The sequence below is a fragment of the Monodelphis domestica genome, chromosome 3 (genome assembly GCF_027887165.1).
Source record: "Monodelphis domestica isolate mMonDom1 chromosome 3, mMonDom1.pri, whole genome shotgun sequence".
NCBI classification, from domain to species: Eukaryota; Metazoa; Chordata; class Mammalia; order Didelphimorphia; family Didelphidae; genus Monodelphis; species Monodelphis domestica.
Genome location: NC_077229.1, coordinates 95,810,158 through 95,833,977, shown reverse-complemented (window position 1 = coordinate 95,833,977; position 23,820 = coordinate 95,810,158). Strand labels below are relative to the sequence as shown.

The window sequence follows — 23,820 nt, the reverse complement described above, 5'->3', positions numbered from 1 at the left end:
GTTAGACTTAAAAAAAAAAAACTTGCACTCATTTGGTACAGCAATCAATGTCAGTAAACAAATATTATTTATTAAATACCTATTAATTGCTGGGTACTGGAAATACAAAGATGGGAAAGGATTATCCCCTGACCCCCAAGGAGTTAATGTTCAAATCCAAAAAACAGCAGAAGAAGGGCATCTATCATTTCGACATTTTAACAGGGTTAGAAACAGGTCCCATAGCTATTAAAATACCTGGCAGAGGGTCCCTGGGGAAGCTGGTTCTAAGAGAGAAAATAGGGAACATTTATAAAGTGCTTTTAAGGTTTACAAAACACTTTGTCTTTTTTGACCCTTACTACAACCCTTGGTTCTGGGTAGACAGGTAAATTGGGCATCTGTGACTCAGTTTCTAGGTAAAGGAGGCTGATTCCCTGCTCTCTATACAAGTGAAGGAAACTGGAGGGACAAACCCCTTTTCCGTTACCTTAGATCTCCTCAAGGCTGCCAACTATATATTTGGAGAGAGGTGACATCTACTTATTTACTAAGAGAAACTAATCCTAGGAGAGTTCCCTCTTGTAACAGGGTTCACTCAGCAGGAGGGTCAGGCAAGCACTGCTTAGTGGGTTTCCAAGGACTCTTGATCAAGGACATGGCTGGGAAGATTCCAGAGTGTTCTTTCATTCTACCCTGGCCCTACTTAACTCCTCTAGGTTGCAAATGATGAAGTGCCTCAATGGAACTGACTCCTAGAGTTAGAAGCCACTTTCCCCAAAAGAGGTGGGGATTGGTGTTGGTCCTTATCTGCCCTTGCAGATGATTCCTTTTGATTGGCTGAGCCCTAGCACAGGGAGTAATACATCTCCTCTTCCACGGAAATCCTTTGGTAAAGCTTATTCTCCTCCCCCCTTTGAATAGTTTGGAGATAAAGAACTAGGGGAAGAGTGGAGAGTTAACTCTCGCTAGTTTCCAACGTTAGTGAATCCCAGCCCCCCATCTCTTTTCTTTTACCTCCTCCCCCGCAGGCTGTGGGAGAAAGGGAAGAGGAGGAGCGCATAAGCCCTCGGCGCTCAGCTGGTCAGGTCTGCCCCGAGCACAAGTTGGGAGGGGGGAGGGGGCGGGAAGAGAAGGAAACGTCCGGCCCATCTCCGTATCCGCCGTCACAGCAGAGGCCGGTTTTTTTTTTTTTTTGGCCGTAGCCGCCGCGGCGATCGTATGCTCTGGGTTCGGCTGAGGTGGCCTGGGCCGACAATGAATGGCCGCCGCGGCTGCCGCTGCTGCTTCTGCTGCTGAAGAGGAGGAGGAGACGGAGGAGGAGGAGGAGACCGGGACCGGGACCGAGCCCGAGGCAGCGGCGGCGGCCGTGGGGGCTGAGGTGAAGGCGCGAGGCGGGCGCGGGCCCGTGGCCCGAGGAACTGAGAGAGGCCAGAGCAGGGCCCGGCCCAGCGCAGCACAACACAGCCCGGCCCGAGCCGGCGCAGCCCTGCCGGCCGCTCCGGCTCCGGCCCTGGCTCCGGCCCAGGACAGGTGAGCGAGCAAGCAAGTAAGCGAGCACCACACCAGCTCAGGCCCCGACCCTGACCTCGGGACCAAACCTCGATCCCAGCCCCAGCCCTCGGCCTTGGACCCAGACCCCGGCTCCAGACTCGACCCTTGCCTAGACTCTGGTTGGCCCCATGACCCCTGACTAGACCCCTTTTTCCCGTATCATCTCAGCAGGGTCCAGACCCCTCGGTTATGTTCTTATCCTAATTCTGGTCCCAGGTTCCTTCCCATACCCAACCATGCTCCACCCTGGTCGGTTCCTTATATCCCCTCCTCGGCCTCATTTCAAGTAAACCCACCTCCCAAACCTGGGTCTCAGCTTCTCCCCCTGCCCCCCCCCCCAGGTCTACACTTTGCTACCTTTCTGGACCCTCCATATTCAGGAACTTTTGGTGACCACCCCCTTCCCTTTATCCCCTTTAGCTTGTCTAGTGTTTGCAGACCTGTTCTCTCCCCTCCCCCCCCAATTAATCATCTCCCTTCTAAAATCCAGTGTCCTACCCCCCTTCTTTCTCTGGAGTTTGGGGGAGGGGGCTGGTCCCGGAAAACCCCCTCCTCCTAGCCCTGGGGTTTTCACCTCCTCCCTACCACCACCTCCTAGCCCTGCCTTCAGGCAAATTTGAGTTAATAGGTTGGAAATACTTTGTAGGCTGTATCCCTAGGTACCTCCTCGACCCTCCCCATCCTCTGCAGCTCCACCCCTCAGCAGCCTTGTGTGGCCTGGTAACCTTGGGCAGCCCCTTCCTGTTCCTAGCTCGGCTGAGGAGGTGACTTGGAGATCCATCCCTTCTCCTCCCTCTCTTTTCTTCCTCAGTGCTCTCCTCCCCCTCTAGCAAACAAGGTTCAAGGGAGGGGCCAGATAAAGCAAACTTCCCTGTCTTCCTGGGGAAAAGAGGGGGGGGGGTAACCCGGGTGATCCCTCTCCCCTCCTCACTGGGAGTTGCTGGGCAGCTGTGTTTGTTGAGGGGAGGGGAAGGGGGGAAATCTAGGCCATGTGCTTTCAGAGATGGCTGTGAGGCCTTGAAGGGATTGGTGACTTCTAATTGTTTGAAACCTTTGGGGTGGGAGAGAACCTAGAATGTGTTGGGGTGGGGTGGAGATGACAAGGCTGTGGATTTGGTGTCCTGATAGAAATTAAAAAGTACTTGGGACACAGATGACTGGGCATTAGGACAGGCTCTTCCTTTCCTCAACTCTTCTCTTCCACTCCCTTCCCCAGGTGCAGCTCTCTTCTTTCTCATTTCCCAAGGCTGTTTTCTCTCCTTTCCTAGCTCAGTGCTGGCTATGACTCTGCTGTGTTTCCTTGCCTTGCTGGGTGCCGGCTGGTTGGGTGGGTGGCATGTGGGCAGCTTTAGAAACAGCCTGGAACACCTAACGAAGGCATTTTGTTTTCTGAGGGGGTGGCCCTAGGGTAGTTGCCCCTCCCCTTCCCTCAACCCCAACCCAATAGAAAAGGTTCCTGGGAGGGCCTGGCTAGCCTTTTGCCAGGGAATGATAGTTTTGTTCCTCCTGCCTGCCTTGGGATTGGAGGGCTGGAGTGCAGCTGCTTGGGCATCTTTTTGCCCAATGCCAGGGCCTTCAGTTCCATTCAACAAACATTGTGTGCTTTGCAGTGCCTTCCCTAGCTCAAATTTCTTGGAGTTTCCTATTCTTTGCTCCTTGAGGGCTCTAGAAAAGGAAATGTGTTTGTAGATTTGCTATCTCTTCAACCCAAGTTTTAGTCTTTTTTTCTAGGTACTTGAAGAGATAAGGAATGGTGGAGATGAATGTATTGGTGCTTAGTTATGTTAATGACTGCTTGATCCTCATCCAGTAGAGTGAGTCTGGGTCACTGAGAGGCTGTCCCCATCTAGCCAGCTCTAGAACTAGCCAAGGTCTTGGTCTGAAGGCTTTCCCGAATGGCTCCCCTCAAGCTTAGCTCCCCTGATAAAGATCTGATAACTGTCCTGGACCTAAATGAGAGTTGGGAGTGGCCCTCATCTACCCCTTGAGCCAACATGGGATGTTTTCTCATTGATTATTCTACTAGCCCATGAGGAGAATAAGCATCACCCTCAGACTGATTTTGCACCTGTATTTGAAGAATTACCTTGAAGAAGTGATTAGATTTATTCTTCCTTGGCCCTGAAAGCAAAGCTAGGAGCACTAGGTGGTATTATCAGAAAGGTAAGCTTAAGTTTGACGTAGAGAATATAAAAATTGTCCAAAAAAGAAATGAACTGCCTTGGGAACTAATGGAAATCTTTTTTTAAAAACCCTTACCTTTTATATCTTAGAATCTTTAGTATCTGTGCCAAGGCAGAAGAAAAGTAAAGGCTAGGCAGTTGGGGTTAAGTGATTTGCCCAGGGTCAGGCAGCTAGGAACTGTTGGAAGCCAGATTTGAACCCAAGGATCTCCTGTCTCCAGAGCTGGTGTTGTGCCCACTGAACCACCTAGCTGTTCCCTGGAGAGCTATCTTTTGAAAAGTTTGTGTGCCTGCTTTGGTAGGGTGGGGAGGGGAGAAGAGGGGGAGGCTGGAGTATTAGAGAAGATTCCTTTTGGGGTTGGTCTGCTTGATTTTTTAGCAGAGATTCCATGATACCACATCCCTATTCCTTTTCTGTGTTCTTTAGCAATTAAAGATACTAGGCTTTTCTCTTCCCTGTATAGCCTCCATGGGATGAAATTGGTTTGTATCATATGGTTTGAAGATAGGGGAATCACCATTGGGATATGCTGTCCAGAACCCATTGAGCTTTCCCATCTCTGGTCCCTGAGCTCTTCATTTATAAGAAACGGGGATGACCACAGAAGTAGAAGATTGGGTCCTTTTCCTCCAGGAGCTCACAATCTGGGGCCAAAGAAATGCATAGGAAACATGCAGACCTTCCCTGACCAAAGGATCAGTGGATCTCAAGGAAGTGCTGCAGAACAGTAGGGATGTAGGCCTGTCCTCTGGAACTTAGAAGAGAGCAGAAGAAAATTTCTTCTGGGAAGCAGTTGAGTCTCATTGATACAGCCTAGACTGTCAGGCTGGGCCGGTTAACCATAGTGTTTGTCCCTTGGCATCCTCAGAAGCCATAACCTTCCAGATTGCTCATACTGAGCTTGGCCTAGAGGGAGTTTTGCTTTTAGGAAGCAGAACAGATACCTACCTAGTCCTTTGAGATGAAAAGGTGCCAGAATTGTCCTGGGTAAGAGAAGGTCTTTATGCCCCAATTCCTTTTTTGAAGGTCTGAATGCACACTGTTTTGTAAGAAACCTATAAAACCCTGGTAGCCCCAGCCTGGAGTAGTCTTTGGGCTGGTGAAAAGGGTCCTTTTGTCTTGGAAGGGTTCTTCTGTTTCCAGATTCTGGGTACAATACCCTCGGGATATGTAGGATTCAGATTTGTATGTGTGTTTGTTTTCCCTTCCCGAGGGGATCTGGGCTTGGCTTTTGTGCTTTTGGCCACTTTGCTCCTGGTTGGAATCCTGTTCTATTGTATCTGCTTGGTCTGGGACTGTTCATTCCTAGCTTTGCATTTCCACCCTGATATTCTTAGTTGTTTCTTAGTTCCTCTCTTGCCTGATCATCTTACTGGGATGATATCTAGAAAGATGTTTTGGGAGCCCCAAGGCCTGAGCAAAATACCGGGTTGGGCCAGTTCTTCCAGGTTTAATGAAAGGTTAGAAATCTACACCCCCACCCCCCAAGTCTCATTGTAGGAAACCTATGGCCAATATCCTTCACATATCAGACCTGAACTGAACTTTTGGAGGCTCTCCTGAGACTGTCCCTTTGGGGAACAACTACATTCTAGCCTCACTCATCTTGGTTCTGGGCTAGGGAGTTAAGGGGTAGGAAGGCTAGTCCCTTCTTGGAGATGAGGAATCCTTCCTTAAAACTTAGTTTAAAAAAATACTGCTAGGGAGTAGGTAGGACCTGGTGCTGTGTTGGCATTTCTAGGGCCTCAGAGAGATTAAATTCTACTTAGGTACAGTTGGTCAGGACAGCATTGCTCTGTTGCCAGAACTCTCATTGAGTTCAGTTCCCAGCTTTAGGGTAGTCATGAGGACAGACTTCTTAAGGTGGGAGGCTATGAGGGGTGGGGTGGAGAGGGAGCAATCAGTAGTGGTTGTAAGAATAATGTTTCAATCAATCAACTAACATTTTAAATGTCTGATGTTGACTGAGCATTGTGCTGGGTTTCCTGACACAACTCAAGGTCTAGTAAAAGGGAACAGACACAAGCACAGATAACTAGAATATATACATTATTACATGTCTTAGAGAGTTGCAAAGCAAAATGAGATTCAGGGGGGAAAGCTGTCACCCACTGGGCAGAAGCAGGGAAGAATTTACAGAGAAAATGATATTTAAGCTATTTAATGGGAATGCTAGTATGCCAAGAAAGTGGAAAAGAGAGTCTTTCAGGCACAAGGGCCAACATAAGTGAAGGTCCAGAACCTGAAGGGCAGCAGAAAGAGCCAACATGTTTGACTGGAGTGTGGCTAGTATAACAAGGGAACAGTAGGAGAATTTGAAATGTAGGGTGGTGCCACATTGTAGAAGACTTTGGGTGATAGGCAAAGAAGTTTGATTATAATCCTCCCTTAGATATGTATAGTGGGTTGTTGCTTACAGAGTGCTTAGCAGCCTTTTATGAAAGGCAGGTCAGGTATGTTTATTTCCATTTTACAGATAAGGAAAATGCAGCTGCAAGAATTACTTGCTCTTGTGGCAGTTTGTACCACATTGTTAATCTAGCATCCATGTTCTCATTCTCTTTTTCTACATGCTGTGATGCTTCATAAAGAACTTTATCCTTTGACCCCCTTCCTGCTTCATTTTCTTCTATAGATGAGTGCTATATAGAGCACTAGGCCTGGAGTCCAGGAGACCCAGTTCACATCCATCCTCTGGTACTAGCTGTATGACCTTGGGCTAGTCAGCCTCTGATTCAGTTTCTTCAACTGTAAAATGAGAATAATAGCACCCACTTCCCAGGATTATTATGAGAATCAAATAAAGTATTATTTGTAAAGTGCTTATTGCTGTATCTGGCCCTTAGTAGATATTTGATAGAGCCTTTCTTCCTCCCTCCCTCCCTCCCTCCCACCCTCCTTAACTTCCTTCTCCTCACCTCATATTTAACTGGGAAGAAATGGAGGCTCAGTTGATAGGAAGGAATTTTTTATTTATATCCTTTCAACTGATTTAGGGTGAATGGTGCCTAGGAAGTCTTAGAGGTGGTGAGTGGAGCAATATGACATTGCATTGACAGACCCTTTCTAGAATCAGTGATGTTGATATGTGAGTCAGAGGCAGAGAGTCAGGAGTGGGAAGAAGGTTCTGAAAATGAGAGTTTTAAGTGTTTGGAGTACAAAAAAAGCAATCAGAACCGGAGGAGGGAGGGCTCTATAGGAGTACCCAGAGGAGTTGGGGAGAGATTTTCTGAATTGGGATGGTATTAAATCCCTCCCTTGAAGGAAGGGTAGAGTTTGGATTGACAAGAAGAAAGGAGGAAGTCACTCTAGGATAAGATGGATAATAGTGAAACTAGGTTGCCAATGTTTGTGTCCAGGGAGACCTTAGAAGTAAATTTAAGGTCAGATTGTGGAGGACTTTGAATGTCAGATTAGGGTTGAGAGATTTGATTGAGTATGGGATGGAAGGTTCTAGAGCCTGATGGAATCTTAGAGATCATTCCAGACAATCCTCTCTTACCAATAAGGAAATTGATCCCCAGAAAGGAACCACAGGATGGAGATTTTTACTCTGGACCTCTTGATTCCAAGTCTTTCACTCTTTCTACCCTATCATATTCACTGTTTTCTGGGGAGTTGATGAGAAAGAAGTAGGCTTTGGGGAAGTGATTTTGCAGGGTAATTGAGTGGCAGGCTATTTATTATAGGATCCCTAGAATGGATGAGGAGGGATTAGATTCAGGTGACTCCTATTATAATGATGAAAGAAGAGCATTCTGTGTGCATTTGTCTCGACTCATCTACCAGATTTGGAAGTTCTGAGATGATAGGTACCACAGTTTCTTGGTGATCTTTGTCACCCAATAGAGTACTGCCTAGGGCTTGGCACAGAGGAACTATTGTTTGGAACTACCTCTAGACTTTGTGAAGGAAGAATAATAAGGTCTTGGTAACAGCTTTAATATCTTGGATACTGGGGTATAGGCTAGGGAAGGTTAGATGACTAAAAGTTTCTATCCAGTCTGGGAAATGGTACCATTGACAGATGGTAAATTGGAAAAGGGAAGTAAGAATTCTTTTTCTCAGAAGTTGCTTTTCTTTCATTCCATTGAAGTGATTTTTTGATCTTATAGATTTGGGACTAGAAGTAACTTCAAATGTCATCTAGTCCAAAATCCTCATTTTACAGGTGAGGTCATTGAAACTCATTCAGAGGTTTAAGGGACTTGCTCCAGGTCACCGTGTCATAAAGTAGAAAAGCTGGAATTTGAACCACTATGGTAAGTAAGTACTGAGTTATCATAGTGATGCTCAGAGAAGAAAGGAACTCACTGGGGATTAGAGTAGTTGAAGAATATTTGAGCTGGCTTTGAAGGGAAGAGAGGTGGATGGGATTTAGAGATGGAAAAGGATATTCCAAGCAAAAGGAAGAGTAGAAGGGAAGTTTAGCAGGTCAGAATGAGCATTGTGTATGATTAGAGACTAGTTTGACTGGAGGGGAAGGATGCATGTAAAAGAAGAGGAAAAAACAGTTGGCAATTGATTGGTTATAGGGATCTGGAAAAAGAAGAACCAATCTCATTCCTAAATTTGGAGCTTGGGCAAATAGGAGGATTGGTTGAGGACTTGTTGAAAAAAATACAAAGGTGTTAGGTTTCATGTGGCTACCAATTGTCTACATGATCAAGTTAAAATTACTTAGCCTAATCACCCATAGTCACCCTAGCCAAGGTTACCCATAACTGGCTTCTCTTACAGACAATTGGGGAGTCACTGAATATTTCTTAGTGAATAGAGTGACATGATCAGTCATCTCTACTTTAGGTCTGGCAGTTTGTGGAGGATGGATTGAGACCCTAATCTTGTTTAGGAGGTTGTGGTAATTCAAACAGAGGCCAGGGAGTCATGGATATGTATGCTTGCACATACCACATATAAGAATAAAATGGCCGGGTCAGAAGTAAGAGGCAAGAAATGAAAAATTGATAGGATTTGGAGATGATCTAGAGAGATAGGAAGATGATGTGGAGAGATAGGAAGAAGGCTGGTGCTGTGGAGAGTAGGAATGAAGTTGGGAAAGGGAATTGGTTTGGGAAATCAATAGTATAAGTTTGATATTTCCTGAGATAATTAATGTCAAGATACCTGATGAGACAATCACAGAGCTGACTAGCACCTTGAAAACCATATTGTCTGCCTGAGCTTTCCCAACATGTGGACTCCAAGCCTTTCCTTAAAAACTTCCCATAAGTGAGAATTTCATCATAATCTGCTTTCACAGAACTTTAATTGGTAGGATGCTTTTCCTTCCATCTTTTTTTTTGGTTTTTTTTGTTTGCTTTAAATTAAGTCCTTACTCTTTGGGGTTTTTTTTTGTTGTTTTGTTTTTTTAATAGTCCTCACTCTTTGTCAAGCACTATGCTAAGTAAGCTATTGGGATATAACAGAAAAGTAAGAAATGTCTGGTTTCCCATTCGGAAGGAATCAGAGAGGATTCACAGAGGCATGTAGTAAGTGGCAGAGCTGGGGTTTGAACCATAACATTTAAGCTCTGACAGGGCCAAAATGGAACACATGATCTTTTCCCACAAGCCCTCCCCTTTTCCTAATCTTTTGTATTGCTCTAAGGGCACTGCCTCTTTCTGGTTCCCCAGGCTCAAACTAAGGATCATCCTCAGTTAGTCACTTTCACCTCAAATCCAAGCTGTTTTCAAGACCTGTCAAGTCTGTCTTCTCATATACATTCCCTTCTCTCCTCTGACTGCCACCACCTTGGTGCAGGCTCTTTTCACCTGATGCCTGGATTATATCAGTAGCCTCCTGGTATGGCTACCTGCCAGCAATCGTTCTCCATTCTAGTCCATCATCCACTCAAGCTTTCCTCACTATCACTCCTACTCAGTAATCTAGTGGCTTCCTATTATCTCTAGGATTAAATATAAAACCCTCTGTTTGGCTTTTAAAGCCCTTTATAATCTGACCCCTTCTTACCTTTCCTAACATCTTACAGCTTCCATTCAGTGACATTGGTTTCCTTGCTGTTCTTGAACAAGACACTACATCTCCTGAATATTGGCCATCCCTCATGCCTAGGACTCTCTCTTTTCTGTCTCTTAACTTCCTTGGCTCCCTAAGAATCTCAGCTCAGATTCTATGTTCTGCAGGAGATCTTTTCTACTCCTCCTTAATGTTAGTGTCTTCCAATTTTTTTTTTCCAATTTCCAGTATTTCCAATTTTCCAGTGTGTATCTAGAATAGTTAAGTGGTATAGTGCTTGGCCTGGAGTCAGGAAGACATGAGTTCAAGTATAGCCTCAGGCACTTACTTAGATGTGTGACCTTGAGCAAGTTTCTCTCTAAAATTTACCTGGACAAGTCTCTTTACCCCTTAAAGCTTCTGTTTCTGTATCTGTAAAATGAGAATAATAATAATAGCAGTTAATTCCCAGGGTTGCTTTGGGGACCCAATGACATAATAATTGGGAAGTGCTTAGGTCCTGGCACATAATAATGTTACATAAATGTTAGCTATTATTATTACATATCTTGTTTGTACATAGTTGTTTGCATAGTCTCACCAATTAGATTGAACTTCTTGAGAGCTCTGTGTGAATGTGTGTGTTGTTTATGTTTTCCTTAGATTCCTGGGGCTTATTAGTACAGTGTCTGTCATATAGAAGATACTAAATAAATGTTTCCTGACTTGATTTAAAATGCTGGGGAAAGCACAGCAGAATAAGATGCCTACCCTATGGGTGCTAAGAAAAAGAGGAGCTCACTAAGGATTAGAGTAATTGGGTAGAGTACTTGAACTGATTCTCAAGTTTCTGACCCCAAAGGTAAGAAAACTTTTTATAAAATACAATGGAATTCCAAAAACAAAAATATGAGAGATGATTTCCAGTTTGCTTGTTTTTAGTCTAGGAAGGATAACAGAAGCTAACACAATCCAGTTTTTATTCAATTGCTCAGAAGACAAGTGATAGAGAATTGGCATCACAGTCTTCATCATAGTGCTTATACATACAGAAATACCAACACAGAATGAGAAGGAACAGTCAGGGAGGTAGGACAAAAACCAAGATGATGCTATGTTATAGAAGCCAGAGCAGGAGGTAATCCCCAGGGTCCATGGCTACAGAGAAGGCAGGTAACCTTGCTGAGAGGGTTTGGGGAAGAACTAAATTGTAGGGGTTGGAGTTAAGTGGGAAGAAAGGAAGCAGTTAGAAACACAAATTCTAGGAATCTTGGCTCTAGAACTAGAAGAGGGCTCATTTAGAGCTTATCAAGTCCTAATCTGTCCTGTAATTGATGGAGGAATGGGCCCAGAGAGATGTAATCAACTTGCCCAAAGTCCCATCAGTAGTAAGGACCAGATTTCAGTTTTTGAAACCGTGTGCTTTGACTTCAAATGAAATGATCTTTTCAATTTCAGCGTGATCCTTGACAGTAATTCATTTGAGAAAATGGAAAGTGTGGGAGGCTGCAGAATTTTGCATGCATTATAAAACTGACTTACTGTGTCCAGTTGGATTTAACTTTTTACCAGTGAAATGGGTAGAGATGTTAGTCAGTGAGGACAGCAGGATCAAATGAGGGTTTTTGGAGGCCAGCCAGTGACAGTAGAAGGCTTTCCTTCCTTACTTTAGAAAGAATGGCTAAGGAAGGAGAACTTCTGCTATGTAGAGGGAGGAGAGGGGAGCTGTAGGTTAAAGTGTGTTTCCATGTACTCACTTGACTTATGCTTTAGGATGGCCTTATCCTTTCCTTGAGAGTGGCGGGACCAACAAAGGTCATCACTCCCAGGGTTTGAGAAAGATTTGCTTTGAGAGGCAGGAGAAGTTTTAGTTCAGGATGGGTGTATTTGAAGGCATTTCTGGAGGAACTTGCCCCTAGTTACCTATCTATTTCATTTTTCCCTTTGTGGTGGTATGTAAGGCACCACCACCCCAGTGAGGCTGAGAAACTCTTCATCTCCTTGGGGACCGAGGTAACTCAGATAACATTGGAGCTGTTTTGTTGGTCTTGTAATCCCTGGTTTAAGCCAGCTTTAGGTGGAAATTTAGGACTAGAGTTGCTGGCAGAACCCTCACCTAGTCAGTGGGCTTAATGGAGAAAATGATGCTTAGCTCATTCCTGCAGTGATGCTCATTTGTAGTGAGAGGGCTGTAGTTCAGGTTCTGGCACAGTCTTCCATGGACCATGAGTGCCTTGGCATACAGTAGGTTCTTAATAAATGCTCATTGAATTGATGAGAGATCTCTATATGTTGGTGAAATTTAGGTAGGTGTCATTGGGTAAGTCATGTTAGAACCTCCAAGGGTCCTCCTTCTTTGTCTTCTATGAACCCTGTCCCCCTCCCTCCCTCAATTGCTCATCTGTAAAATGGAGACAGTAATTGCACAATCCAACCCTACAGTGTTGTTGAGGGAGAAAAAAATTGTACATGTGAAAATGTTAAAAGAATTTGGAGATGCTATTTATTATTATTGCTGCTTTCCCATTAGCCTTCCCTATCTCTCCCTTTCCATCGGTCTTTAAAACTACCTATATTACTTGTGACATTCACTTTCTGGCCCCCAAGCAGTGGGTAAATGGGGTAGTTGGTCTAGGGAACATGACTAGTGTCCAGGCTGTTTGGCTTCCTTTGAGGGTCAGCCAGTCTGGGAAAATGACTGCTAAGTAACAAGTAAATTGGGGTATGGGGGTGGAGGTACAAATGTAAATGAAGTCTTTAAAAACCTATAAGGTCTTGGTCCCTTCTCTTTAAGCACCAGCAACCCCTCCCCCCCCCTCCCCCCCACTCTGGCTCCCTGAAGAAGTGGGTGTCTATAGCCCAGTAGTGGGAATAGGCCCCAGTAAAAATCAAAGCCATAGTTTAGGAGTTGCCAAACATGTAGCCTTCTCCCTAGCATGAAAAAAACAAATATTGTCTGTTCTTCCAAGAAAATTACTGATGCAGAAGTTCTGTGAGAAGAACATACAGTACTCTATACAAAAGTCATATGTTGACATGTGGAATTGACATGTTAAATTACCTGTGATTTATTATCCTATAGAAAACTCTGCTTAGAGCCATTGAGGTAATCTAAATCCCCATTGTCTCTATCTTGTAAATCATTACTAACCATTGTTAACACCCTGCAAAAGGCTTACCTAATCCCTTAGCCTTCATCATTTTCCCTATAAAAGTATGTACCCCAAATTATTAAACTTTGTCACTGGTCAGCAAGAGGACTTCTGCATGTCTTGTCAGTTGGACCCTACTGTAATCCCAGAATCATTTTTCTCCTCCTGGTTCATTGACCCATGAGTAATTTGTCATCATCACCTGACAGGGGTCAGTAGAAATCACATGGGGACCTAAGCTAGACACATTTCTGGTTTCTTCTCCCTAGTCAATTAGGTCTCCATAGCCCATAAAAGTGCTTTCTAATTAACCAGGTATGAGGTTTTATGTATGCTTGATTAGCAGAGCAATTTGCAATAATTTCTCCCCCAAGAATTACTAATTGAAATTTTTTTAAAGCCCTGTGGAGACTGAGAACTCCCTTCCTTTGCCCAGCCCAGCCTCAGGTGTTTTCAGGACAGTTAGGTGGTAAGAATAGTCTTCAAAATCCATGAGAATAATGTATGCAAGTACTTTAAGTGCTATATAAATGTCAGCTCTTATTTTTGTCATTCCTTCTAACCAACTCTTGTTGCCTCCTTAGTCTTCCCTGTTCTCTATTGGCTATTCAGCCCCTCCTCTTGCCAGCTCCTATCTTTGGAGACAACTGGCATCTCCTGGGTAAGGGCAGTTATTATCTGGGTCTATCCATAGGCTTTTGACCTGCTTTCTGGCCACTTTTCCTTCCCTATACTTACCATAATCATGGCGAAGATACTAGAGACCTGGTTTCTACAGTCTTAATTTCTTTCTCAGTAAAATGAAGAGATTTGACTTAGATCAGGGGCTCTTAACATTTTTTGTATCGTGGACCCTTCTATCCATCCATCTCTGGAAGGCTGCAGACTCCTCTGAAGGTTTTTAAATTCATAAAATAAAGGAAAACAATTTTATTGGGAGAGTTATCAGAATATATATGTGTGTGTGTTTGCATATATGTATATACTACACACACACACACACACACACACACACACACACATTTTTTTTTTTAAGTAGCCTCATGGAGCAGCTAGGTGGCTCAATGGATAAAGAACCAGGCCAAGAGAAGCAAGATCCTGGGTTCAAATTTGACCTTAGACATTTCCTAGCTGTGTAACCCTGGGCAAGTAAGCCTAGCCCTTACTTCTCTTCTGCTTTGGAACTAATACTTAGTATTGATTCTAAGATGGAAGGTAGGAGTTTTTAAAAAGTTAAAAAAAAAAGTAGCCCTAGATGATCATCTAGGTAGTTCCTTCTTGCTATACAATTCTAAGAGACAATAGACCATCTGGTCCACAGATCCCTTTGGAAAATCACTGCACCTGGGACCCAGAGAGCAGCAGTATAGCCCAAAGGCTAAGCTTAAGCAGGGAAGTTGTATAGCTTCTCCATTCCCACATGGCCCATTTTGGGGGGCTTGGGGCCCTCTTGTTGGCTAACTGTCAGGTGTCATATTTCTTCCTACTATGGAAACTAGCTCTCTGATGGCAGTATCAGCTTAGCTCCAGAGAGGTGGGCAGAGTTCACAAGATCTCCCCAACAATGGGATTAGTTTGATACCCTCTTTATCATCTAGGCCCTCCCCTCTCCTGGAATTCTTTTTCCATTCTTGCCCATCTTTTAATACCTAGACCTGGATCCTGGGGGCTAGGATCCCCAGGCTCCAAGTCTATTTTTCCACTTGGTGCCTCAGCTTCTCCCTCTTGTTATCCAGGGAGGTTCGCCCCTGAGCTTTGCTCAGCCTCATTGTGTGAGGACTTTGACATCCTGGGTGGAGGGAAGGGGGGCTTCCCCCATCCCTCCTCAAGCTGCTCCCATCATGGCTCAGACCCTGCAGATGGAGATCCCCAACTTTGGCAACAGTATCCTGGAATGCCTGAATGAGCAGCGGTTGCAGGGTCTCTATTGTGACGTGTCAGTAGTGGTGAAAGGCCATGCTTTCAAGGCTCACCGAGCTGTTTTGGCTGCCAGCAGCTCCTACTTCCGGGACCTTTTTAATAGCAGCAAGAGTGCAGTGGTGGAGCTGCCTGCTGCTGTGCAGCCCCAGTCCTTCCAACAGATCCTTAGCTTCTGCTACACTGGCCGCCTCAGCATGAATGTGGGCGACCAGTTCCTCCTCATGTACACTGCTGGTTTCCTCCAGATCCAGGAGATCATGGAGAAGGGCACAGAATTTTTCCTCAAGGTAAGCTCACCCAGCTGTGACTCACAGGGCCTACACGTGGAAGAAACGCCCTCGTCAGAGCCTCAGAGCCCTGTGGCCCAGACGTCCAGCTGGCCAGCCTGCAGTGCCCCACTCCCTCTTGTCTCTCGAGTTAAGACTGAGCAACAAGAGTCAGACTCGGTTCAATGCACGCCTGTAGCCAAGCGGTTATGGGACAGTGGCCAGAAAGAAGGTGGTAGCAATGGCAGCCGCAAAATGGCCAAGTTCTCAAGCCCGGACTTAGGAGGGAACCGATCCCAGCAGCCACAGCCCCTGGCTCAGCAGCCTCAGCAGCAGCAGCAGCTGCCCCAAGGCATGGCACCAACCCCAGTGCCAGCAGGGACAGCGGGTATGGGGAGTGGGCCCAGCACATCAGAACGGACCAGCCCTGGGACATCCAGTGCCTACACTAGTGATAGCCCCAGTTCCTACCACAATGAGGAGGATGAGGAGGAGGATGCAGGGGAGGAGGGCTCTGATGAACAATACCGCCAGATCTGCAACATGTACACCATGTACAGCATGATGAATGTAGGCCAGACAGGTGAGCGGGGGAGCCCCCTGGGGCGGGGGAGGGAGGGGCTTAGCCCCGGGGAGGCCCTACAGCCCCCATCGGCACTCCCCTCCCCTCCCCTCCCCACTCTCTCCCCAGCTGAGAAGGTGGAGGCCCTGCCGGAGCAAGTGGCCTCCGAGTCCCGCAACCGAATCCGGGTGCGGCAAGACCTGGCCTCACTGCCAGCTGAGCTCATCAACCAGATTGGCAATCGATGCCATCCAAAGCTCTACGATGAGGGAGACCCTGCTGAGAAGCTGGAGCTCGTAACAGGTGGGCCCGGGAGTCTGAAAGGGCCTTCCTCACTGTGTTTAGACCCTGGGGTGGGGTAGGGGGGAATAGGGAACACAAGGGCTGAACAAGGCTATCAGATCTCTTGATCACAAGGAGTTCAGTTTACTTGGAGAAAAAGAACATGTGGTTATGAAAAATTTTAAGAGTTGTAAATGAGTGGTACAGTTTACAGTTACTAAATTCTTAGGACTCAAGAGAGGGAAAAGATTTTGGAGGGTTTGGAATAGTCAAGAAAGACTACAGGAAATGGGACTTTTGTAGGGCTTCCAAGGTAAGAAAAGTAAGAATTGGGAGGGCATTTCCAGGCCAGGAGAGCCTTCTTGAGGTGGGAATCTGAGGAGGAGCTGGGCTAGGCTTGAACAGTAGCATAGCAGTTAAGCTTTGATGTCTCCTGGAACTCCATTCAAGTCCTAGTTACTTTTTTCCAGCTTCATTCTGTATTTTTAGCCCCTTGACTCTAATTATTTGTCTTCACTGTGCCCAAACCCCTGCCTAGGCTAGAGGTCCATCTGGCTGGGCTGGGTAGGGTTAAATGGACTTTTGTGGGTTAGCCATTGGTTTAGAAGGGAGAGAGGCTTTGTGTGATTTGCCTGGCCTTTACTCAGCATGCCACTCTTCCCCCTTCCCCTCTACCAGGCACCAATGTATACATCACAAGGGCACAACTCATGAACTGTCACGTCAGTGCGGGCACAAGGCACAAAGTTCTCCTTCGTCGACTCCTTGCCTCCTTTTTTGACAGGTGAGGCCCAGTCTTCCCTTCATTTAAAAACAGCAAGCATGTACTAATGCCTTTGGTGCATCCATGGAGTCCCGAGACCTAGCCTAAGGGCTCCATGAAAACTCAGCTATTGCTTTGTCCCTTCCTCCCCCCTCTGGAGTGAAGGGTTCAATGCCCTCCCTTGGCCTGGGCTGGTAAAACTGAGGATCCCATGTAGTTCAGCTCTGATCCCACTTCTCCCTCCAGGAACACTCTGGCCAACAGTTGTGGCACAGGCATCCGATCTTCCACCAATGACCCTAGCCGAAAACCCTTGGACAGCCGGGTCCTCCATGCTGTCAAGTGTAAGGACACTGGGGCATGTTGGGAAGGGAGGGAATCCAGGGCTTGGGAAATATAGAGTCAGTACCCAGGAGGGCCAGGGGGCTGGTTCAGCAGCATTCATTCATTAAGAAAATACTCTAAAGTGCCACTTTAGTGCTTAGCACAATTCTGTGTGAGGAAGACAGAATGAGCCATGATCCTTAAGGCTTCCCTTCCTTCCTCTCCCTTCATCTCTCCCCAAGTCTACTGCCAGAACTTCGCCCCCAACTTTAAGGAGAGTGAGATGAATGCCATCGCTGCGGACATGTGTACAAATGCCCGAAGGGTGGTGCGTAAGAGCTGGATCCCCAAGCTGAAGCTACTCATGGCTGAAGGCGATACATATACAACTTTCATCAATGACACAGGCAAGATGGAGCCTGACATGATGGGTGTGGAGCATGGCTTTGAGACAGCCAGCCATGATGGTGATGCTGGGCCCTCAGCCGAAGCCCTCCAATAACCCTTCCCCTCTCCCCTGCCCTGCCTGGCCTGGCCTTTCCTGGCCTGCACCCTTTCTCCTCTCCCTCCTTCCCTACTGCAGGCTACCCTTTGGCAAGGGTTCTCTCTGCCTTTCACATTGGACTTCGTTTATTCTTTGGTTAACATCCCCTCCTCTCCCTGGTCCAGTTTGCCAGAGGGGACGTGTGATCACTGCACGCTGCTGTCTGTCCCATTCACCCCCACCCTCCAATAGCACCACTTCTTTGCCATGGTGTACGTGGCACCAAGGAGCAGAAATTCAGGTGGCCTTGTGGTCCCATGGTGTGGGCTGAAGTGGGGAGTCTCTCTGGTCTCCTGCCCTATTCCCCATTTCATGACAGGCACTGAGTGGCTGGGAGAGTATCAAACATGGTTTTATTTCCTTTACTTTTTTTTTAAACACACTCAGAATGATCTAACTATATATATATAAAGAGAGAAATCTATAGACCTAGAAATAATATATATATAGATATATATATATATATAAATATTTACCAGGAAAGGAAAAGCATGTTCGTCCTACAAGCAAGAGAAAATGAGTAACAGTCTTGCCTCAGTGGCAAACAGCTACCCCTCTCCTCCCCACCCCACCCCCAACAGTCAGTGCCCCTATAGTATCTGTGGCAGTGGGCATCTGGGGGGTTGGACTCTCCCTGCCCTCCCTGGAAGATTGCCTTTAGAGGCCAGTCAGCCTCTGGCTCCCTTCATACTTTGTTCTTCCAGGTCTCTAGTCTGCGTTTCCTTCCTTCTTCCTCCAGAGTCTCTGGCTTTTTTCATCTTCATTCTAACCCCACTTTTCCAAAGAACTTTCCCGTCTATTTAATTTTATTGTTGGGATATACTGCAGGATAGTAAGAGCAACTGGCAGTGACCCCATTGAACAGGGATGAAATGGAAGTTTCTCTGCCACCCTCCAGGTAAAGCAATCTGCCAATATCACGGCAAAGGAGCAGGGAGGCTTGGATTAGAACTTGGTTCTCTAGACTTATGGACCAGCAGTCTTTTGCTTAACATACTCTTGCTGCCTCCCATTTTTAATCCATTTTGGTGCTTTCTGGAGGAAGGAGCAGGCACTGAATCAAGTCATTATTTGAGGGTAGTGTAGAGGGAAGAGCAGTGCGTGCGTGCGTGCGTGCGTGCAGGGTAGGAATGACTTGAATGGTTTTGCTTTGGTAAAACAAGATTGAATCTGAGTAGGGGAATGGTAGAGCAGGGTTGGCAGAATGGGGGGCAATGAGGCTGGGAGGGTTTCAATTCACACTGAAGTCTGATCACCCCCTACCCCCATCTTTTGTGGACTGAAACCTATCCTGGGGGCCCTGGGGCTTCCCTCCCTGTCCAGTCCCCATCTTTCTTTTGTCTCTTTCCCCTAAGCTCTGTTTATAGACTTTTTAAGAATACCTTTTGTAGCAAGTGTTAAATCTTATGGAAATATCAGGATCCTTTTCAAACCAGTAGGAATGTGAGTCTTCCCCAGAACCCCCTTCATGTCATCTACCTCCCAATCTGGAGGTGTGGTAGGTAGGCTCAATTGGCTTTTGGGATCTAGAAAGTGCTGGGTAGGATAGGATAGGGTGGGTACAATCTGACCATGTATTATTGGTTTTGTCAGTTTTTCTTTTAATGTGCCCTTCTGTCCTTTATGATCCTCATTTCTTCCAGTCCATGGCTTTCCCACTAAGACTTTCTGGCAAGTCCAACCTGGACAGGCCCTGTCTAGGGGGTTAGTTCTCATTGTTCATTATTTTAAATATGCTGATTTGTGGCTGTTCCTTTTCCTTAATAATGATCTTTTCTGGTTTGTTATATGTGAACATGGACTTTTAGGGGGGTTCATTTTTATTTTCTTCTCCTGTCTCTTCTCCGTCTTTCCCCTTTTGGGCCCCTCCAATCCTGGGTGACCTCTCTCCCAAAGAGTTAGGGTGCTTCTGCCTTTGGGGCAAATCCCATACTCTTTCTCAACCTCTCATTGGTTCAGAGATTTACAAGTAAAAGGGAGGGACTATATAGAGCTTATCTTGTTCATTCTTGACTCACTGAAAGTATATGACTTCAGGGCTAGGCATAGAAATCAAGTTTCTTGACTCCAAGTTTAGTATTATTTTCTCTTCACCACACCATCTCTTGGATCTAAGGCCCTGAAGAGGCCATCCTTGAGGGTAGGTGCTTAGGCATCTAAGGGCACCTGCAGTTACTTCTGCCTCCTTTCCAGACTTCCCTAAGAGTGATGCTACAGGATCAGTTACAGGTTCGAGGGCAGAAACTTCTTTGATCCCTCAGGGTCCCAGATTTATCAGCAGCTCTGTGTCCATCATCACTGATTGCATCTCTAGGTTCACCAGCTAATGAGTTGTAAGTTTTTGTTGATTTAACCACTTGCCCAATACTAAGGGCTAAGAGCTGGAGATAGAGAGACAAAAAGTGACACAAAACAGTAACTGCCCCTTAATGTAATTCCTAGGCTTCTCTGCTTTATGATTCTTAGAAGAGGCAAAGTCAGAACTGCCCTGCCTGAGAGTCTAATGGCTGGATACTGTCCCTTAATCTGTTATGTGTGAGTCATTTCTTTCAGAAATGCCTAGTGCCAGAGTTTGGGATTGTGGCATTGTCCTTGATTTTTTTTTCTGCTTTTGTACTGGGGTCCACTTGCAGACAGTGTAAGAGAATACCTACCCTTCTCATTGTTTGGCTCTATGTTTTCTGCTTTCCAAGGACTTTGCCCAGGGCCCAGTGGGCCCTATTGTGCTATCCACCAAGATGACTTGAGTTGTCACCTGTATTGTCTAGCTCTACAGGGTCTGGCAAGGGATAGTGGTGAGGGAGACATGCATTTAGAAGAAGCTCCCATCCCTTGGACCGGAGGACTTTGGCACAGTGCATCTAGGGGACAACCCCGTGGCTCAGTTACAGGCTACCAGTTACTTTAAAAGGGGGGAGGGGAAGAGGGGAAATCTGAAACCTTTTGAAGAGGCCATTTGAGGAAAATTTGTGCCCCCTACCCTGTTTCCCAAAGCTAGCCCATTTCTGTCTGCCTGATCTTTCCTAGGCCCTCAGGATAAACCCTTCTTTTTAAATAACCCTGCTTAGTATGGGCTAAGGGAGAAAGAGAGCAAGCAGTTTTTTTACCCCAGCACCAGAGCCCTCTTATACCATTTTCTGTGTCTAATTCTCAGTCACTTTCCTAAGCCCCTGGGAAGGGACATGAAGACCTTTCTTCCACTAAAATACAAGCACCTTATCTGCCCTCCCTCCCTGAAACTGCCCTAATTCCTCTTCCCCAAATCTCCCAAAGCACAAGGCCCCTCAAGGTGTTCTAGCTAGGGTCACCTATGAGGTTCTGGGACCAAATTGGGGAAGGAGAGATCAGTGAGGAGGGGAGGCAGAGTGGGAGCCCCGTCTTACCTTGGTGCCTGGGGTAGGAGGAAGGACAGTATGTGTATCCCTTATATATTGTGGTCCCTAAATCCAGCTATGAACCATGTAGCCTGTGGAGCTGTTTGCTCGATCAATGGGGATTAGGAGGGAAAGAACAGAGCATGGGGCATGGGGGTGGGCCAGAGTTGAAATTTAAAATTGAGTTGTTGACCAACTACTTTTCAGCACATTCCTGGCCCCTGGCCTAGCATAGGCTCTGGAGCTGTTGTCCTTCCATGGGCACTGACCTGGGTGCTACAATGAGAGAGGAGCAGTGATTGGGTGAAATTTAGCCATACCGGGCCTAATCTCTCTCCTCCAGTGTGATAGTTATTTCAGAGTGTCTCCCCAACCCCAACCCTTATTGGTCCCCAGGTTCCCCCTTCCCTTTAGGCTTGTGCTCCCTGGAAAAAGCCACCAGGATCTCCTATTTTATACACCTGGAAGCTTGAGGGGAGGTGTCATTTAGCAATAAAGGAGGCAGTGGGTGGGCAATAGGAGAGGGGAGAGACTTGTGGATTTCCAAATTCCCTGGTTGCAAACAGATGTTTGTGCTGTGATTCTGAGAACCATAGACTATTGGAGCTGAAAAGGACCCAGGAATCATGTCCAAGCCCCTAATTATATAGATGCCAAAAGGTGCAGAGAGCCTGGCATGGAACCGAGGGACTGTGCTGAATTGTGTTGGGGATGGGGGGTGGGGGAGTCAGCTCCTCACAGGAGAGCCAAAGACAAGGGTTGTGCCTTACCAAAGGGGAGCTGCCTCTGTCCCCCATGGACAGCCATGTTCTGGGCAGCCCTTCTCTTCCCCCCCCCCCCCCCCAGGGTCCTGCTCTTTACTTTCCTTTCTCAACCATCCCTCATCTAACCCCCCACCCCACTCCCTGTCCATTTGATGGCCTTTCTGCTGAGCTGCATGGCCCAGGAATGCTGGGTGCTTTCTGCTGATGCTGCAGCTGCTTCTCCACCAACCACCTCCAGAAGTCAGGCCCAGAATCAAGTTTTCCATTTAAAAAAAAAAAGGAAGGAAAAAATCAGAAAAAGACAAAAAAAATTTTCCCCAGACCCTGGGGCTGCCAGGATTTGTCTGTGTGAAGTGCCAATGACCTTGTGACCTTCAAAAAACACACACAAGGCTCCCCAGCCCCAAGCCCGCCTCACCCCCTGTGACCCCAGTAATGAGGCTTGCACATTAACTACTGTAAAAAGGAGCAGAGCTGGAGAAATGTGAATAATGGGAATAATAATACTGATAAGAATAAACAATGGCATTTGTAACTGGTTTCCATTTATTTACTTAAGAGAAAGGAGTTGCTGTCATGTTCTGACCCCATCTTAAGTGCCCATCAAAAAGCATAAAGGGAACACCGCCTATTTTAGCTGAATTCCCTCCCCAAACTCTAGAAGCCCAAGGTAAGCCTGTAGCAAGATTTAAAAAGCAGCTAGCTTTTTATTTCAATTGATATTCCTAGAACAGTGATGGAAAACCTTTAAATAGATAGAATGCCAAACTGGGTCCCTCCCCCCAGCACTCCCATTGGGCTTTTGGGTGGAACTGTCAGTGAAGTGAGAAATGTCCTCAGTGAGTGTAGAGAGGGGGAGGGGATTTTTCAGAGCACTCTGCTCCCCTCCATCATGCCACCTATGAGCTGCCCACCTTATCCCCTGTGCCCTCCCACTGCCTGCTGGGCAGAGGGGGGTGGAGATGTGAAAAAATGTCATCAGGCACAGTGGAGAGGGGGAGGGGAGCAGCTCTGTTCCAGTTCTGCTTTTCTAATAATGAACTGGGGGGGGGGGGGTAGAGGAGGTGAGCACATGCCCACAAAGAGCACTGTGTGCCATTTACCTGTGCCATAGGTTCATCATCACTGATCTAGAAGGTATCTGTACTTGGGGCAAAGTAGATCTTTCACCCAACCCAAGGTTAGAGGCACTGCCCTTGGCATATAATGTGGAAAAACTTGGAGGAAAGGTTGTACTCCTTTACCCCCAAGTAGCTTATTTTCTGCTGAGCTAAAAATCCAGCCAGTGGGGTGGTTCAAAAGAGCAAATTCTCCTGCTATAACCAATTCTCACCTCTAGGCAAAATTAAAGTGCAGTTACCATGGTCCTTTTACCCTCTTTGAGGGGTCACTGGGAGAAAAGTAGGCAGAACTTCATAAGGATCACAATGAACAGCAAGATGGCATGCTATTGCAGCTGGTCTGGGGGCATAGGAGGGGGTGTCCCTTGAGAGGGAGAACAAAAAGGGCCCAGGCTGGAGCTCTCTTCTCTCCACATACCCCTGAAGATCAAAGTAATAGGATTGTCTAATGGAGTGTTCTTCACTGTCCCTTAGTCATATGGGATACCTTGGCTAATTTTCTGAGGAGCCCATCCAGTCCTAGACTGAGTAGCATCTATTTCTTGGATAGTCATCCAACAAGCTGCTTAGCCTCAAGAGACCTATTTCCTACCTCTGTATGTAGGGGCCTAAGCTCCAAGAGGTATCATAACATTCTGCTCATTCAGCTCTTTGCTAGCCTGTCCTGATGTCTTTCAAGACTTGGATGGCCCATGACCAGTTATGGGGAGGCTTTGGTTCATTGGTTTGGTAACCCCACTTCTCAGGTCCCACCAACTGCAGATAATCTGGGCCAGTTTATCTCTTCCTCTTCTTACCTGCTAGTTCCCTGATGTATTGTGATTTGGCTAAAACGAGATGGACATCCAACTGATCATAGTGGCTACTGTCTTTGGAGGTACTGACTTACCAACCAGCATATGGAGAGGGGAAAGACACCTGAGAGACCTAGGCACTCAAAAATACTAGGTATACACACACTCACCCCTAGCTCCAGCACTTCCAGGCAAGACACACCATGTTAGCCTCAGTTTTTTCCATCTATAAATGTAAATCATTCAGCATTAAAATGAAGGGGTAGGTGGGACAGCTAG

At 46.4% G+C, this 23,820-nt stretch overlaps 1 protein-coding gene across 5 annotated transcripts; it reads left to right on the top strand.

Annotated features, from left to right (window-relative positions):
• Window positions 1–1,182: 1,182 nt before the first annotated feature.
• On the top strand, window positions 1,183–22,158 carry NACC1 (nucleus accumbens associated 1). Of its 5 annotated transcripts, XM_016432162.2 has the most exons (8): window positions 1,183–1,512; window positions 3,560–3,696; window positions 10,339–10,537; window positions 14,564–15,596; window positions 15,705–15,878; window positions 16,536–16,641; window positions 16,867–16,964; window positions 17,187–22,158. In XM_016432162.2, the coding sequence occupies exons 4-8, from the start codon at window positions 14,669–14,671 to the stop codon at window positions 17,444–17,446; spliced, it is 1,566 nt and encodes a 521-aa protein (XP_016287648.1). In that variant the 5' UTR covers window positions 1,183–1,512; window positions 3,560–3,696; window positions 10,339–10,537; window positions 14,564–14,668; the 3' UTR covers window positions 17,447–22,158. The 5 variants fall into 5 exon arrangements, with proteins under 5 accessions (XP_016287648.1, XP_016287649.1, XP_056678630.1 ...); XM_016432163.2 differs by lacking the exon at window positions 3,560–3,696; XM_056822652.1 differs by lacking the exon at window positions 10,339–10,537.
• The last annotated feature ends 1,662 nt before the right edge of the window (window positions 22,159–23,820 follow it).